The sequence below is a fragment of the Gobius niger genome (assembly GCF_951799975.1).
Source record: "Gobius niger genome assembly, chromosome: 14".
NCBI classification, from domain to species: Eukaryota; Metazoa; Chordata; class Actinopteri; order Gobiiformes; family Gobiidae; genus Gobius; species Gobius niger.
The window spans coordinates 32308856-32326686 of NC_136865.1; the positions used below are offsets into that span (position 1 = coordinate 32308856).

Below are 17831 nucleotides of genomic sequence, written 5' to 3' on the forward strand. Positions count from 1 at the left end.
AGGCCAATACAGTGACAAAAGCCACAGGTCGCGCACGCCGTTTTCTCCGAATTAATTATGCAAATTAGCCGCGCGCACCTGGAATCCACGCATTATAAATGCGCAGCTTTGGAGACGAGTCAACCTGGTTCTAGTGAAAGGTGGAGCTCGTGCCATTTAGTCGATTCCAGCGTAACTTTTTACAACAACAATTTACTGACAATTCACTTAAAGGTACAGGCTTCAAATATGGTGAGACTAAATCAGACTGAAGCCCTTGAGTTTTGTGTTCAGGCCTGTGGCCACAGAGACGTCATATTATCATCATTTTTTGTAAAATAGCATTTTAATGCCTATTTTAAAGTGACAAATGTGTTATTCTCAGCACAAATATCCCATGTCCTCCTGTTTAATGTGATGCTAATAATCATTATGCTCAGCCTAAAACTAGCCATTTCAATTGGCCCAATTAAAGTAGAATATTCCACCCTAATCTAAATATCTATGTCACCACAGGGTTAAAGGTTATTCAATTTCTGTAACTGAAGCCAAATCAGATGAAATTTCAAGTCAAACATGTACTTGAAACAAACAAACAAACAAACCATGACCTCAGTACCCATTGGATTGGATATGTGTTTGTATATGAAGCACTTTTTTGGCCAACCTATTTTTTCACTTAGTTAAGGTATATATAATAAAGTTATAATAGAATATAAATGAACTGCGCTGTCAAACCACTAAACCGCTGTCATGTGGTCAAAGAACTCAGAATATGAAATGTGAATTTCAAATGGGGGGGGGGTCCACCAAGATAGTTTGTACCCAGGGCCCAGAATTTGGTGCTACGCCCCTGCTTACAGTGGTAAATTCTAGTTACTTATGGTGGTACTTACAGTGAGGCTTATGGTGGTACTTCAGTGAGGCTTATGGTGGTACTTACAGTGGGAAATACTAGTAATAATAGTGGTACTTATTGGTACTTATTGTGGTACTTACAGTGGTGCTTATGTTGGTACTTACAGTGGGAAATACTAGTAATAATAGTGACTTCTAGGTGCTTATTGTGGTACTTAAAGGATACTATAGTGAGAATTACAAGGTATGTACTTCTAGAAACAGTGGTAACTCTTAGTAATGAAGGTTGTACTTCTTGTTTTCCCTAATGCTGTTTGTAGAAGTACCTCATTTACTACCTATGAATTGCTGCTGTAGCATCCTTGAATTACCAGTACATACCATAGTAAATAGAAGTACAACCTTCATTACTGAGAGTTACCCCTGTATCTGTTAGTAATGAGAGATACAGGGGTAACTCTGACTCCCTAACCCCAATTACTAGTACTTACCACTGTAAGTACCACGGACTTACCGGCCCGTAATGTAAAGTATTACCGACAAAGGGTCAAATCCATGGACTTTCTTGTAATTTTCTGTAACTGTGAAGCACTTCTTTACCCTCTGATGACGTCGCCTGAACCCCATGACTGTCTCTGTCCTCCCCAGTGCCGGTGTCCGACGTGGTGATCGCGTCCAGCGTTCCCGAGGCCCGTGAACTGGGCCCGGTGGTCCTGACCTGCACCGCCAAAGGCTCCTTCCTCCGGTTCAAGTGGTTCAACGCCTCCGAGGCCATCACCGGGAACGAGCACATGAAAGTGGAGCGGGTGAGGCGTCGGTTTATTTCCCTTACGCACATGTCGGAATACACATTACTGAAGGAAAAACGGAGCGGGCTGGAAAGGACAAAAGCTTTAGGTGAGGGGAAGGCAGGTGGTTTTGGTGGAGGGGCCGGTTTTCTTCATTGTAAAAAGACAGAGGGCCAAAGCATCATAGTGGAAAAATGATCGTCTTAAATAAGAAATGACTTAAAATTGCATGAATAAAAGTTCTTTGTGTTGAATTTGAGTCGGTTTGAACTAATCCAGCAAAAAAAGACAAAAAATCCAGTAAAAAAATGACAAAAATTCTGTAAAAAAAGACTAAAATCCAGCAAAAAAATGACAAAAATTCTGTAAAAAAAAGACAAAAATCCAGCAAAAAAATGGCAAAAATCAAGCAAAAAATGACAAAAATCCAGCAAAAAAAAGAAAAAAAATGCAGTAAAAAATGACAAATCCAGCAAAAAGACAAAAATACAGTAAAAAAATGGCAAAAATCCAGTAAAAAAAGAAAAAAATCCAGTAAAAAAAGAAAAAAATCCAGTAAAAAAATGACAAAAATCCAGTAAAAAAAGAAAAAAAATCCAGTTAAAAAAATGACAAAAATCCAGTGAAAAAATGACAAAAATCCAGTAAAAAAAAAGACAAAAATCCAGCAAAAAAAAGAAAAAAATCCAGAAAAAAAAGACAAAAATCCAGTAAAAAAAGACAAAAATCCAGTAAAAAAAAGACAAAAATCCAGTAAAAAAAGACAAAAATCCAGTAAAAAAATGGCAAAAATCCAAAAAAAAAGTGACAAAAATCCAGTAAAATAAATGACAAAAATCCAGCAAAAAAAGACAAAAATCCAGCAAAAAAGGACAAAAATCCAGCAAAAAAAAGACAAAAATCCAGCAAAAAAAGACAAAAATCCAGCAAAAAAAGACAAAAATCCAGCAAAAAAATGACAAAAATCCAGCAAAAAGTGAAAAAAATCCAGCAAAAAAATGACAAAAATTGAGCAAAAAAAAGACAAAAATCCAGCAAAAAAAAGACAAAAATCCAGCAAAAAAAGGACAAAAATCCAGCAAAAAATGACGATAAAAAGTGCGACTGAGGCTCAAAATCATAAATACATTTCCACAAATCCCCACAGCATCACTCAGGTGTAGAGCGAGAACAGACGCCCCTAAAACATGTGGCATCAATGGAAACCAGAAGAATCCATTCACTTCTCTCGACCAACGTGACGTGGTGTCTGTGTGTATGCTCTCCCTGACCTCCTCCTCTGTTTCAGACCGACACCACCTCCACGCTCTCCTTCCCCTCCGTGTACCGCTCTGACCTGGTGGGGCCACTGTTCTGCGAGGCCTTCAACACCATGTCGAAGGCGAAGAGCGAAGCCTTCAGCCTCAACGTCAACTGTAAGCGCTCACTCTCCCGCTCTCTCGCTTCCCTGTGAGATCATCCTGTGATCTCCGCACTAATCCCAGCGGGACTTTGTGGTTCCACGGCCCGCTGAGGAAGTCTCTCCTCGGATCAACCTGTGGAGAAAGTGCAGGGAGTGGAATAAAAGCCTCAGAGAATGAATCATGTAGAAAGTATTGTAAGGCCGAGCTGGAGAAAGGTGCTCCTCAGGTGTTATCAGCTCAGGTAAGATCCTCCTCAGTCCCAGAGCTGTGTCTTCAAATGAAGTCCTTCAGATTCCAGAGAGCGGCCGCTGTTCGAGACGGAGACATCCAGGCGATGCTCTCCACAAGCTCCTGTTCTTCTGGACCACCAAATGATCCAGACCCAGTATAAAGTCCTCGAGTGCTCCAAAGAGATCTCCTCTAACGGCAACGACGGGCAAAAGAGTCTGACTTGACTGGATAGAGATGGAGAAGATGATATGATGAGTGATTTTAAATAATAGAATGAGAGAAGGCTTCGACGGCCCCGACAGAAAACTCTACTGTTATTATTCCTACTTCCTCTGACACTTTAACCTCTTAACTCCCGCCTGAACCGAGAGGATGTTTTTCCTCACGTCATCAGATTTTTTTTCCATCATTTTTTTGTTCGGTATTCAACTCATTTTTGTAACTTTTGTGTCATTTTTTTTGGTCATTTTTTTGTCACATTTTTGTCAATTTTTCTTAATCACATTTTTGTGATTTTTTTTTGTCAATTTTTTGTAATGTTTGTCACATTTTGTCACATTTTTCTCATTTTTTCGTACATTTTTCATCTTTTTTTTTCTTCATTTTTTTGTCACATTTTGTCACATTTTTGTAATGTTTTTGTCCATTTTTTGGGTCAAATTTTTGCCACTTTTTAATACATTTTTCGTCACTTTTCTGTCAATGTTTTCTCTTTTTTGTCACATTTCCATCATTTTTTGTCATATTTTTTGTCATTTAATGTCAAATTTTTAATCACATTTTGTCACATTTTTGTCACATTTTTGTCACATTTTTGTCATTTTTTCATAATTTTTTTTATCAATTTTTTGTCATTTTTTTGTCATTTTTTGTCAATTATTTTTGTCATTTTTTCCTCAAATTTTTGTCCATTTCTTGTGACATTTTTGCCACTTTTTCCATCAATTTTCCCTCACCTTTCTGTCAATGTTTTCTCACTTTTTCCTCACATTTCCATCATTGTTTTCGTCTCAGTTCTGTCTCTATTCTCACACCTTTCTTCCAGAAGCTTTTGGATTGGGGTAAAGCCAAACTGGAGAAAAAGTGCTCGGTTCAGGCTGGAGTTAAGGGGTTAATGCTCCTTTTGTTGGGCTGCGTTCACGAACACGCCTCAGCGTCCGACACGGGAGCGTTCAGGCCCAGGGAGAAGCTCCGCACAAACCCGTGTGAAACCAGGGCAGGACAGGCAGGAATCTGAGTCGAAAATCAGACCAAAGAAGGTCATTTTAGATCCACCAAAGCACATTTACAGGACAATTATAAAGACTAAAACTAGACTAAACTAAAAGACATTAGAGTGAAAAGACTAAAACTCCATCTAAATGTGAGAATAAGCCTGAGCTGTTTGTTTAAGCCCTATGTACGCACTCTCTCTCCACTCCTCTGTGACTCATGCCAGAACCATCTGAGCCACGAGACCAAAGTCTGCAGCTGCACTCTCCAACACACCTGTCTTAACTCCAGCTCAGCTTTACCCAAATCGAAAAGGCCTCATTCACACATGAAATAAACTCTGCCCCGAAGTCCAGCGTCTTCTCTCTCAGGTCACATGATGTTCAGAACAATCCCATCACTTCAGAACAAGGATCAGGGAAAACCTTTGGACAGAATGTTTAACAAGCTTCGACAATCACAGCCAAAAAACACAACTTTACCTGAATCTCCTGCTGAAACAACAACAGATAAAAGCCTCAAAGCTGTTTCACACTTAACCCCTTAACTCCCACCTGAACTGAGCACGTTTTCTGCAGTTTGGCTTTACCCCAATCCAAAAGCTTCTGGAGAAAAGGTGAGGAAATAGAGACAGAACTGAGATGAAAACAATGATGGAAATGTGAGAAAAAAGTGAGAAAACATTGATGAAAAAGTGACGAAAAATTGATGAAAAAGTGGCAAAAATGTCACAAGAAATTGACAAAAAATGACCAAAAAATGTGACAAAATGTGACAAAAATTTGATACAAAAATTACAAAAATGTGATGAAAATTTGACAAAGAAAATACACAAATTTGACGATAAAATGACAAAAATGTGACAAAAAATGACAAAAAATTTATAAAAATGTGACAAAAAATGACAGAAATGTGACAAAAAAATGACAAAAATTTGATAAAAAAATTGACAAAAATGCGACAAAAAATGACAGAAATTTGATAAAAAATGGACAAAAAAATGACAAAAATGTGATGAAAATTTGACAAAAAAAAATACACAAATTTGATGATAAAATGACAAAATGTGACAAAAAAATGACAAAAATTGACGAAAAAAATGACAAAAAAATGACAAAAAAAATGACAAAAATGTGACAAAAAAGACAAAAAATTGATAAAAAATTGATAAAAATTTGACGATAAAATGACAAAAATGTGATGAAAATTTTATAAAAATGTGACAAAAAATGACAAAAATTTTATAAAAAATGGACAAAAAAATGACAGAAATTTGATGAAAAATTGACAAAAAAATGACAAAAAATTGATAAAAAATGGACGAAAAATGACAGAAAATTGATTAAAAAAAATTGACAGAAATGTGACAAAAAAAATGACAAAAATTTGATGAAAAATGTGACAAAAAATGACAAAAATGAGTTGAACGCCCAACAAAAAAATGATGGAAAAAATCTAGCGTGAGGAAAAAGATCCTCTCGGTTCAGGCGGGAGTTAAGAGGTTGATTAGAATAATACAGCTCTTCATATTTGTATATTTCTCACACTTTCTCCCATTTCTTGACATTGGATATGATCAATATTGTAAATAATAGTAATGTATCGGTTTTATACAGCGTTTTTCTGGACTCTCAAAGACGCTTTACATTTGTATTATTCATTCACTCCATACTTGGCGTTGGTTAGCTGCTATTGTCGCCACAGCTGCCCTGGGGTAAACTGCCGGACTAAACCCCAGCCTGTAACTGTCCCGTCCCTGTCCCCTCAGACGGCCCGGAGAGCCTGACCGTCTCGCCCGTCCCCGAGTACGTGGCCGCGGGCTCGGACCTCAACATCACCTGCTCCGCCGTGTCCCGCCCGCCCGCCCTTTACAGCTGGCTGAGGAACGGCGAGCCCACGGAGTTCACCGACGCCGTGCTGACCCTGAAGCTCCTGGAGCAGCTGAAACTGGCCACCGGGAAGGCGTCGTACGTCTGCAACGCCACCAACCCCAAGACCAAGGACGTGGTCAGCTCCGCCCCCGTCGCCTTCACCGTGGTCGGTAAGAGTTCAGGGGGTTTGTCTCTGAAGTGCGGAGGCTGACGGGGCAGATGTTAAAGAGTGGGATGAAAACTGTCGGTCTTTAGCCGCTGCTGCCTCCCACAGAGGAAATGACCATATTTGGATTAGACAGTCTTTCGTGCTACACGTGGACACCAAACATGTCAGTATTTGTGAATGACTAAGCCTACACTGCAAAAAGTCATTAACTAGATCAGTTTAAAGCTTCAAGTTTAGAGTTTAATGGTTTTGTATAGCCCAATATCACAACAGAAGTGGCCTCACAGCTGCACCAAACATCAACACTGCAAAAAGTGGATTCTAAGCAAGTAAAAAATGTCTTACTTTAAGAAACAAGTTCTTATTTTTTCCCTAAAAAGTAATAATGTCTCACTGAGCAAAGTTTTCTTGAGAAAAAAAATCTTGTTTTAGGAAATAAAATCTAGTCATTTCTTGTTCAGATACATTTGCAAAAAAACATGCTAATTTTTCTTGTAACAAGAAAGAAAAACTTTTTGAATCTTCTTCAGTTTTAGACAAAGAATATTTTTTTCTTATTTTAAGAAAAAAATAAGAAAACAACAACTCTTAATTTAAGAACTGATTCTCACAGATCGATTATACATTCCATTCGCGGCTCGGTGGCACAGCGGTTAGAGCCTCAGCTTCACAGCTCGAAGGTCCTGGGTTCGATTCCCACCAGGACGGGGCCTTTCTGTGTGGAGCATGTTCTCCCCATGTCTACCACTAAAACATGTACAATAGGTGAATCCTCCAGCAGGTGATTCTGACCATCAGCCTGGCTCCACATCATTGGGCACACCTAAAATTAGTATTTATTAGGAACATTTTGCTCAAAAATGTGTATAATTTAGAACATTTTACTTAAATCAAGCAACATTTAAGTAAAATATCCACAGTTTTTCACTAAATAAGAATGTTTTCCTTAAATTATTCCATTTTCTGAGGACATTTTGCTTAATTCTAGCGATTTATTTGCTTAAATTTGTTGCAAATAAATAGTGTTTTATGGATAAGAGAAATATTCTAGAAATAAGAATTCTTAGCAAGAAAAAAATGCTGACCCCATTGGCAGGATTTTTATCCTTAAAACAAGACAAAATGTCTCATTTTAAGATGTTTTCCTTGTTTTTAGTAGGGTACTTTTTGCAGTGAAGGCAATAAAACAGAGCAATAAATATGACAATTAAAAGTTCAGGTGAATCCAGGCAAATGTAATGTCCAATAGGAGGTAGCGACGAGCGGCGTGGGCGTCCCCCGTCCTTAGACTCTCCAGCACGGCGAGGAAAAACTCACAAACCCGGCAGGAGAAAAGAGAAACCTTGGGGAGAACCACAGAAGGAGAGATCCACTCCCATAGACGGACAGGCTATAGAGACCCAGGGCCGAAGGATCCCTCAGCAGACGGGCCAAGATCACAGACCGTCCAGTCCTCAGATTCCAGAATGCAGGTTCCTCCGTTCGATCTAGACGGGCACTCCCGAGGGGGGGCACAGTTATCCAAATTTTAGTTGTTTTGACGAGTTAAGAAGTTCTTGCACTGGAAAAAAATGAAATCTTATCTTAAACCAAAATGACTTGAAAGTGCTTGAAATAAGACTTTAAATGCTGCTTTTGATACGGTTTTGACTCGTCTTCAAAACAAGATTGCCAATGGAACTAGACAGATTTTTCTTGTCTTTGACCATTTTGTCTCATTTCAGGGTTTTTTTTGTCTTATTTTAAGCGTTCAAGTTAATTTGTCTTATTTTGAGCAAATTAATGCTTGTTCCATTGGCAAATCTTTTTTCAAGACGAGTCGAAACCTAGTCAAAATCAGCATCAAAAGTCTTGTTTCAAGTACAAATCAAGCTATTTTTCAGAGATAAGATGGCATTTTTTCCAGTGTGGGCGTTTGTCCTGGATTATTTCACTTGTTCTGAGATGTTTCTGACTCGTTTCGATACATTTCGTCCTTATTTCAGGTCGTTTTCTCTCCCAATGGGGAAAGAAAATTGGTCTTATCTCATTGGCAATTTTACTTTCTGATTTCAAGCGAGATTTACCCTAGAACTGGTCTGAAATGTCCTCAAACAAGCAAAGCAAACTCGGTCCGATCAGGAAAAGTGTCTAAATGAGTGAAAACCGCTCAAAACAAGAAACATTTCCTCAATTCAAGTCATTTAAGCCAATGCTTGATATTTACTTTTTGCAGTGAATGTCTTGAAATAGGCCTCTGTCTCTTTAAGAACCTCTGAGCCTTTAGACACGCCCCCTCCACACGCTGTCTGTGGCATCAGTGGGGAGGGGGTTCTGCTGAGGAGCAGTGGTTGGTCACTCGGCTCGGAGGCGTCTCCAGGAGGTGGGGGCGTTCCTAGGAGGACTCAGGCAAACCTATCCCTAAAATGGCCGCCATCAGAGTTTTTACAGATTACTCAGAAACACGTGAATGTGCCAAGGCAACACTTCAGCCATGTTTTTAATGGCTGAAGTGTTGCCTTAGACGTGAAGGAGAAAAAGAGCTGAATAAGAGCAGGAGAAACAACATCGCGGACAGAGATTTACGTGGTGTCAGTGTGAAATGACAGGCCTAACCTTCAGCTGCGACTGCAATTACTGCAACAAAGTACTATTACTGCAGAGAACGACTATTACTGACAACCGTGAGTCAGAGCAGAGGACAACACGTACAGTGCCGGAGTTTCACAACAGGAAGATGAGCTCACACTCGCAGAACTCAACAGGAATCTAAGAAATGAGCTCCGAGCGACTCCAGGTCCTCACGAACGTCCTCGGCGATGGATTTATGGAAACATTCTTACGACGAGAAGAACGTTCCTCCTCCTCTTCATTCACAAATACTGACATGTTTGTATCCACGTGCTGCAAAAGAGATGGCGCTGGAATCCAAATATGGTCATTTCCTTTGTGGGAGACGGCAGCGGCTAAAGATCTCTACACTTTCCCTACAACACCGGCAGTGTCTCGCCTTCATCTGCATGAATCTCCACAGAACAGGATGAGCCTCGATTTACGGCTCTTTTCTGGGAGCCGAGTCTTTGGGATCTGTTCATTTCAAAGAGCCGTTCAAAAGACTGGCTCTTTGTAAAATCAAATATGAATAACTCCAGACAGAAAACTCTGATGTTTGGTAGAAGTCGTTGTAGAGGTCGTCGTAGTATTAGTAGTATTCGCAGTGATCGTAGTCGTATTAAAATCTCCAGAGCCGCGTTGATGGAGTGAAACTTTCCGAGCAGAGGATTGTTTTACCTTCAGCCCTGAGGAGGTTTTAGGGCGTGGCCTGAATCACAAAAGGAAGTGAGTTCAGGAGCCGGCGTTTCCACCCGAGGCTTCAGTCGACCTTCAGTCTGAGCCTGAGTCTCGGAAACCTGTCCACAAACAGCTCAGGGGCAACAGTACTGCAGTATTTAAACCCTGTTCCTCCACAGAGAAGCTCTCAGTACTGCAGTATTTCTGTTCCTCACAGAGAAGGTCTCAGTACTGTAGTATTTCTGTTCCTCCACAGAGAAGGTCTCAGTACTGTAGTATTTATGTCCCTCACAGAGAAGGTCTCAGTACTGCAGTATTTCTGTTCTTCCACAGAGAAGGTCTCAGTACTGTAGTATTTCTGTTCTTCCACAGAGAAGGTCTCAGTACTGTAGTATTTCTGTTCCTCATTCACAGAGAAGGTCTCAGTACTGTAGTATTTCTGTTCTTCCACAGAGAAGGTCTCAGTACTGTAGTATTTCTGTTCCTCATTCACAGAGAAGGCCTCAGTACTGTAGTATTTCTGCTCCTCCACAGAGAAGGCCTCAGTACTGTAGTATTTCTGCTCCTCCACAGAGAAGGCCTCAGTACTGTAGTATTTCTGTTCCTCCACAGAGAAGGCCTCAGTACTGTAGTATTTCTGTTCCTCCACAGAGAAGCTCTCAGTACTGCAGTATTTCTGTTCCTCCACAGAGAAGGTCTCAGTACTGTAGTATTTAAACCCTGTTCCTCCACAGAGAAGGTCTCAGTACTGTAGTGTTTCTGCTCCTCCACAGAGAAGGTCTCAGTACTGTAGTATTTATGTTCCTCATTCACAGAGAAGGTCTCAGTACTGTAGTATTTCTGTTCCTCCACAGAGAAGGTCTCAGTACTGTAGTATTTCTGTTCCTCCACAGAGAAGGTCTCAGTACTGTAGTATTTCTGTTCCTCCACAGAGAAGGTCTCAGTACTGTAGTATTTCTGTTCCTCCACAGAGAAGCTCTCAGTACTGCAGTATTTAAACCCTGTTCCTCCACAGAGAAGGTCTCAGTACTGTAGTATTTCTGTTCCTCCACAGAGAAGGTCTCAGTACTGTAGTATTTCTGTTCCTCCACAGAGAAGGTCTCAGTACTGCAGTATTTCTGTTCCTCCACAGAGAAGGTCTCAGTACTGTAGTGTTTCTGCTCCTCCACAGAGAAGGTCTCAGTACTGCAGTATTTAAACCCTGTTCCTCCCAGAGAAGGTCTCAGTACTGTAGTATTTCTGCTCCTCCACAGAGAAGGTCTCAGTACTGCAGTATTTCTGTTCCTCCACAGAGAAGGTCTCAGTACTGCAGTATTTCTGTTCCTCCACAGAGAAGGTCTCAGTACTGTAGTATTTCTGTTCCTCCACAGAGAAGGTCTCAGTACTGCAGTATTTAAACCCATTTCCTCCACAGAGAAGGTCTCAGTACTGTAGTATTTCTGTTCCTCACAGAGAAGGTCTCAGTACTGTAGTATTTCTGTTCCTCACAGAGAAGGTCTCAGTACTGTAGTATTTATGTTCCTCCTAGAGAAGGTCTCAGTACTGCAGTATTTAAACCCATTTCCTCCACAGAGAAGGTCTCAGTACTGTAGTATTTACGTTCCTCACAGAGATGGTCTCAGTACTGCAGTATTTATGTTCCTCACAGAGAAGGTCTCAGTACTGTAGTATTTATGTTCCTCACAGAGAAGGTCTCAGTACTGCAGTATTTATGTTCCTCCACAGAGAAGGTCTCAGTACTGTAGTATTTCTGTTCCTCCACAGAGAAGGTCTCAGTACTGTAGTATTTCTGTTCCTCCACAGAGAAGGTCTCAGTACTGTAGTATTTCTGTTCCTCCACAGAGAAGGTCTCAGTACTGTAGTATTTAAACCCTGTTCCTCCACAGAGAAGGTCTCAGTACTGCAGTATTTAAACCCTGTTCCTCCCAGAGAAGGTCTCAGTACTGCAGTATTTCTGTTCCTCCCAGAGAAGGTCTCAGTACTGTAGTATTTAAACCCTGTTCCTCCCAGAGAAGGTCTCAGTACTGTAGTATTTCTGTTCCTCCACAGAGAAGGTCTCAGTACTGTAGTATTTCTGTTCCTCCACAGAGAAGGTCTCAGTACTGTAGTATTTAAACCCTGTTCCTCCCAGAGAAGGTCTCAGTACTGTAGTATTTCTGTTCCTCCACAGAGAAGGTCTGAGTACTCTAGTATTCATGTTCCTCCACAGAGAAGGTCTCAGTACTGTAGTATTTCTGCTCCTCCACAGAGAAGGTCTCAGTACTGTAGTATTTATGTTCCTCCACAGAGAAGGTCTCAGTACTGTAGTATTTCTGCTCCTCCACAGAGAAGGTCTCAGTACTGTAGTATTTCTGCTCCTCCACAGAGAAGGTCGTGAACGTGAAGATGTCCACCACCTCTGGGAAGCTCTTGGCGGGGAACAGCACGGTGAACATGAGCTGCTCGGCGGAGAAGGGCTCCATGCAGACGGTGGAGTGGAAGAAGGGCGGCGTGGTCCTCAGCGCCGACAGCCGAGTGGTCATGGCGGCGGACAGGACGTCTGTGGAGATCAGCCCCGTGCAGAAGGAGGACAACGCCGAGTTCAGCTGCATCATCTCCAACCCGGTCAGCAAGGACGTGGCCGTGACGAAGCTCACCGTGTTCTGTGAGTAACGCCCGGATCACGGGGTCAGACTGAGGACTGAACCACGAGTTCAAGTCCTCAGCGGGATTTAGCTCGGGGGCCCTCACGATGTCACACACACGATATTGCACTGCTATCTTAGTGAGGACACTCATAGACCCTAAAACCACGTCTTAGCCCTCAACAGTCATCACAAAAAAGTCCTCACTCTGTTAACCTCTTAACTCCCACCTGAACGGATCCCATTTTCTCCAGTTTGGCTTTACCCCAATCAAAAAGATTCTTGGGGAAAAAAGCACCAAAACAGCCACAAAAAATGAGAAGAAAACAAGGATGTAAATGTGACAAAAATTCAACAAAAATGTGACAAAAATTCAACAAAAATTTGACAAAAATTCAAAAAAATTCAACAAAAATTTGACAAAAATTCAACAAAAAAATGACAAAAATTAAACAAAATTATGACAAAAATTCAACCAAAATTTGACAAAAAATCAACAAAAATTCAACAAAAAAATGACAAAAATTCAACAAAATTATGACAAAAACTCAACCAAAATGTGACAAAAATTCAACAAAAAAGTGACAAAAATTCAACCAAAATGTAACAAAAATTCGACAAAAATTCAACAAAAAAGTGACAAAAATTCGACAAAAATTCAACAAAAAAGTGACAAAAATTCAACAAAAATGTGACAAAAATTCAACAAAAAAGTGACAAAAATTCAACCAAAAAGTGACAAAAATTCAACAAAAAAGTAACAAAAATTCAACAAAAAAATGACAAAAATTCAACAAAAATTCAACCAAAATTCAACCAAAATTCAACAAAAATGTGACAAAAATTCAACAAAAATGTGACAAAAAATCAACAAAAATGTGACAAAAATTCAACAAAAAGTGACAAAAATTCAACAAAAAAATGACAAAAATTCAACAAAAATGAAACAAAAATTCAACCAAAATGTGACAAAAAATCAACAAAAATGTGACAAAACTTCAACAAAAATGTGACAAAACTTCAACAAAAAAATGACAAAAATTGAACAAAAAAATGACAAAAGTGACAAAAATTCAACAAAAATGTGACCAAAAAAACCCCAAAACATACAAAAGGTGACACAACACAGCAACAACGCAAGGAAAGATCAGTTTTTAGGGTCTTAGCTTTCAAGTGAGGTGTTACACAGGCCTATGTAATGGCCAAAGAGGACAGAATGCATTTGGTTTAGGCGGGTGGTAAGAGGTAAACTCAAACTGGTCCTCACAATGTCATCAGTACAAGTACACAGACGCACACACATGGATTCTTCCACACCCCCTTTAGTAACTTTCTAACTGAGGACGATCTTCCAAATATGGCGCCTGGAACCCCCGCTTTGTCCCGCCCTGGGCCCGGTCGTCCCGCGGAGGGAGAAGGCGTCGGCGTAAAGAGCGTCTGTCATGAATAATGGAGCTCTTCCTCCTCTAGACTCTAAACCCTCATTAGGAGGAAGCGCCGCATTGATCCGGGTTTTATGACCTGCATTAACGGCGGATTCACCGGGCGTTTCCTGAGGAGCTCGGCTCTCCGTCCGCCGCGTCATCAAATATTTAAGTGGGCAGTGAGTCCGGACTCCGAGGGGAAAGGCTCAGACTCACTTTAGTCCTGGTGTGACCCGGTATGGAGGGTCTGGAGGGTCTGGAGGGTCTGGAGGGTCTGGAGGGTCTGGAGGGTCTGGAGGGTCTGGAGGGTCTGGAGGGACTCAGAAGGTCAGATGTTTGATGAGGGACTTGGTGTAAAGGTTTGAGAATCAGCCGACGTCATCGTTGGCTGTGTCCGAATGTCCAGAGAGAAAAAAAGTCGTCCACTCGAAATTTCCCACAATGCATCTGGAAAAGTAGTGAGCATCGATGGTCACTAAACGGGTCAATATAGACCACAATGCATTGGGAGAGTCAGAGACAGGTCTGTGAACTAAACACGACTGAAGTAAATAAGCTGTTTCAGTCGAGTGTTTGTGTTTCTCATGAATAAACGACTTTAATATAAACGGTTACGGTGAAAAGATGCTAATGTTAGCTGCTAACCTTTAGCTGGAGCTGTTAACCCCTTACCTCCCGCCTGAACCGAGCACATTTTCTCCAGTTTGGCTTTACCCCAATCCAAAAGCTTCTGGATAAAATGTGTGAAAATAGCAACAAAAGTGAGACGAAAACAATGATGGAAATGTGACAAAAAAGTGACGAAAACATTGACAAAAAATGACTAAAAAAAAGACAAAAAAAATTACAAAAAATGACAAAAATGTGACAAAAAAAATGACAAAAAATGACAAAAAATAAAATAAAATGAAAAAAATTACAAAAAAAATGACAAAAATGTGATAAAAAATTACCAAAAAATTACAAAAATGTCACAAAAATGTCACAAAAAATTGACAAAAAATTGACAAAAAAAATGAACAAAAAATGACAATCATCATCTTATTCTGAAGATCGTCTCCACTTTATGGGACAGTCATGTGACCTTAGTCCATCTGTGCTGAGAGAGAAGACGCTGGACTTTGGGACGGTTTTTGTTTCGTGTGGATCGGTCCAGCTCTTACGGTTTATGGATTAACTTTAAAGAAAGTAGGGCTGAAACAACGAATCGATTAATCGACAACTAATCGATTACTAAAATAGTTGTCAACTATTCCAGTAATCGATTGATATCATTTTCTAGCAAACACAGACTAAAATAGAGCAAAAAAGACATGACAATTATGTATTTGGGATGAAAACCTACTTTGTTTTTAAAGTGAGGGTCTGCAGTGTTTTGTACATCGTAAATTTCATAAATATCTGTCTTTGTCTCGTCCAATCAAAGCAGAATTAGCACAAAGAGCAAACATTTACTTTAAGTTTACTCCATCCACGTGTCCTCAAGCGGCGCCACTTTAGCTTTATGTGATAAAAAAATAGAAAAAAATACAATTTCCATGCACCTTTCACAGCCGACAGTCGATTAATCGTAAAAATAATCGGTCGATTAATCGATTACCAAAAAAATCGTTAGTTGCAGCCCTAAAATAACATCCATTCAGCGTTTGGACCGCTACGAAATGTGAGGGGAAAGAATGGGGAATATGTTTTGGGAAAAAAGGTGCAAAAGTTTAAAAAAGGAAGAAATGTAAAATAAATAAGAAAAAACTGATTTGGAGAAAATGTGGAAAAATAAGGAAAAACTGTGGGAAGATTGTAAACACAATGTGGAAAAAAATTCCAGACACAGAAGAGTACCTGAAAAGTGACAAAAATGTGTGACAAAAACACAACAAAAAAGCGATGAAATAAGTGACGACAACGTGAGAAAAAAGATGAGTTTAGATGAGTTTTGTAGGTCTTCAAGTGAGGCGTTCCTCTGGCCTATAGGCAGTGACCAGAGGCGTAACCTGGCCATTAGGTAACCGGGCAGCTGACTGGGCCCCCCGACAGTCAGGGGCCTCCACGAACTAGTCCATTATTTACAAGCTTCCATCAAACGATTGATATTCAGTCTTCTTAATGACTTTGGTGCTGCAGTTACACCATCTCTCCACCAACGCTCTCTGGCGCTGTTCCTCCCCGTCCTGCTGCTGCTTTAGGGGTTTTATTTAAAGTTGTGATGAATTATTTCCATTATGGTCCTCTAATGTCCTCCGTGTTCCTCTGCAGACGGGCCGGAGCCGGCGCAGATCAAAGGAGACTCTGAGGTGGAGGTGACGGACTTCGTGAAGCTGGAATGCTCCGCCCCCTCGATGCCTCCGGCCACTTACAGCTGGAAAGTCAACGGCTCCCTGACCAAGGTCGCCTACAACATCTACGCCATCGAGAAGGCCGTCTACGCCAACACGGGCACCTACACCTGCGAGGCCTACAACCCCGAGACCGGGAAGAACAGCAGCACGAGCGTCTTCCTCGCCGTCAAAGGTGAGACAACGGCAGGAGATCCTCTGAGAAGCTTTCATTCACACATGAGCGTTTGTTTTATTTATTTATCGAATGTGACAAGGAGGCCAGAGAAGTTCCTCCACAGAGAAGGTCTCAGTACTGTAGTATTTCTGTTCCTCCACAGAGAAGGTCTCAGTACTGTAGTATTTATGCTCCTCCACAGAGAAGGTCTCAGTACTGTAGTATTTATGTTCCTCCACAGAGAAGGTCTCAGTACTGCAGTATTTCTGTTCCTCCACAGAGAAGGTCTCAGTACTGTAGTATTTCTGCTCCTCCACAGAGAAGGTCTCAGTACTGTAGTATTTCTGTTCCTCATTCACAGAGAAGGTCTCAGTACTGTAGTATTTATGTTCCTCATTCACAGAGAAGGTCTCAGTACTGTAGTATTTATGTTCCTCCCAGAGAAGGTCTCAGTACTGTAGTATTTATGTTCCTCACAGAGAAGGTCTCAGTACTGTAGTATTTATGTTCCTCCACAGAGAAGGTCTCAGTACTGTGGTATTTATGTTCCTCCCAGAGAAGGTCTCAGTACTGTAGTATTTATGTTCCTCCCAGAGAAGGTCTCAGTACTGTGGTATTTATGTTCCTCCCAGAGAAGGTCTCAGTACTGTAGTATTTATGTTCCTCCCAGAGAAGGCCTCAGTACTGTAGTATTTATGTTCCTCCACAGAGAAGATGGTTAAGGTTTTAAACTGAGCAGCAGCTTGTACTTGTGTATCTTCTTCAGCTTTTAGTCTGTCCTTTTATACATGCGTTTCCAATGACATCATGCATAGTTCCGGTGGCCATTTTGAATACCGAAGTAGAATTATGCAGCACTACAACATGTAACAGTATCTTTACCCAGGATCGAAATGAAAAGACTTTCTCTGTGATTTTTAGTTTGTCTCAGTCGGAGTCAGTGTTTTAGCTGCTCAAGAAGTTAGCCTGTTACCGGGTAGCATTTCAACCATCGACAGTTGATTCAACACATGTGTGGCTCACATCTACGAACACGAACAGCGCTGACCTCTGACCTCTGTCACATGTTGGATCCAAGGCCAGATGTTTGGAGTGTGGGCTTTCTCTTGGAGAGGTCAGAGCTGATGAAGCTAAATGCTAACCGGTAGCATGCTAGCCTCTTGACCAGCTTAAACACTGACTCATTGGTTTCTTCACATAAACGTGTTTTACTCGTCTTGAGCAACGATTACGAGGACATAACACTGCCACTGTCAACACTGCAAAAAGTAAAAAAATGTCTTACTTTAAGAAATAGGTTCTTATTTTTCCCTAAAAAGTAATAATGTTTTGCCGAGCAAAGTTTTCTTGAGAAAAAAAATCTTATTATAGGAAATAAAATCTAGCCATTTCTTGTTCAGATAAATTTGCTAAAAAACATGATATTTTTTCTTGTAACAAGAAAAAAAACTTTTTGAATCTTCTTCAGTTTTAGACAAAGATACAACTCTTAATGTAAGAACTGATTCTCAC

At 40.5% G+C, this 17831-nt stretch overlaps 1 protein-coding gene across 2 annotated transcripts in view; it reads left to right on the top strand.

Annotated features, from left to right (window-relative positions):
* Positions 1-17831, top strand: part of LOC306973889 (cell adhesion molecule CEACAM5) — a 270429-nt gene that overhangs the window by 235814 nt on the left and 16784 nt on the right. Inside the window, exons 3-7 of one of the 2 annotated variants that reach the window (XM_079570963.1) lie at positions 1486-1643; positions 2914-3040; positions 6240-6512; positions 12147-12425; positions 16083-16337. In XM_079570963.1, the coding sequence (XP_079427089.1) occupies positions 1486-1643; positions 2914-3040; positions 6240-6512; positions 12147-12425; positions 16083-16337 (1092 nt within the window). The remainder of the gene's footprint in view (positions 1-1485; positions 1644-2913; positions 3041-6239; positions 6513-12146; positions 12426-16082; positions 16338-17831) is intronic. The other variant, XM_079570964.1, reaches the window with a different exon arrangement.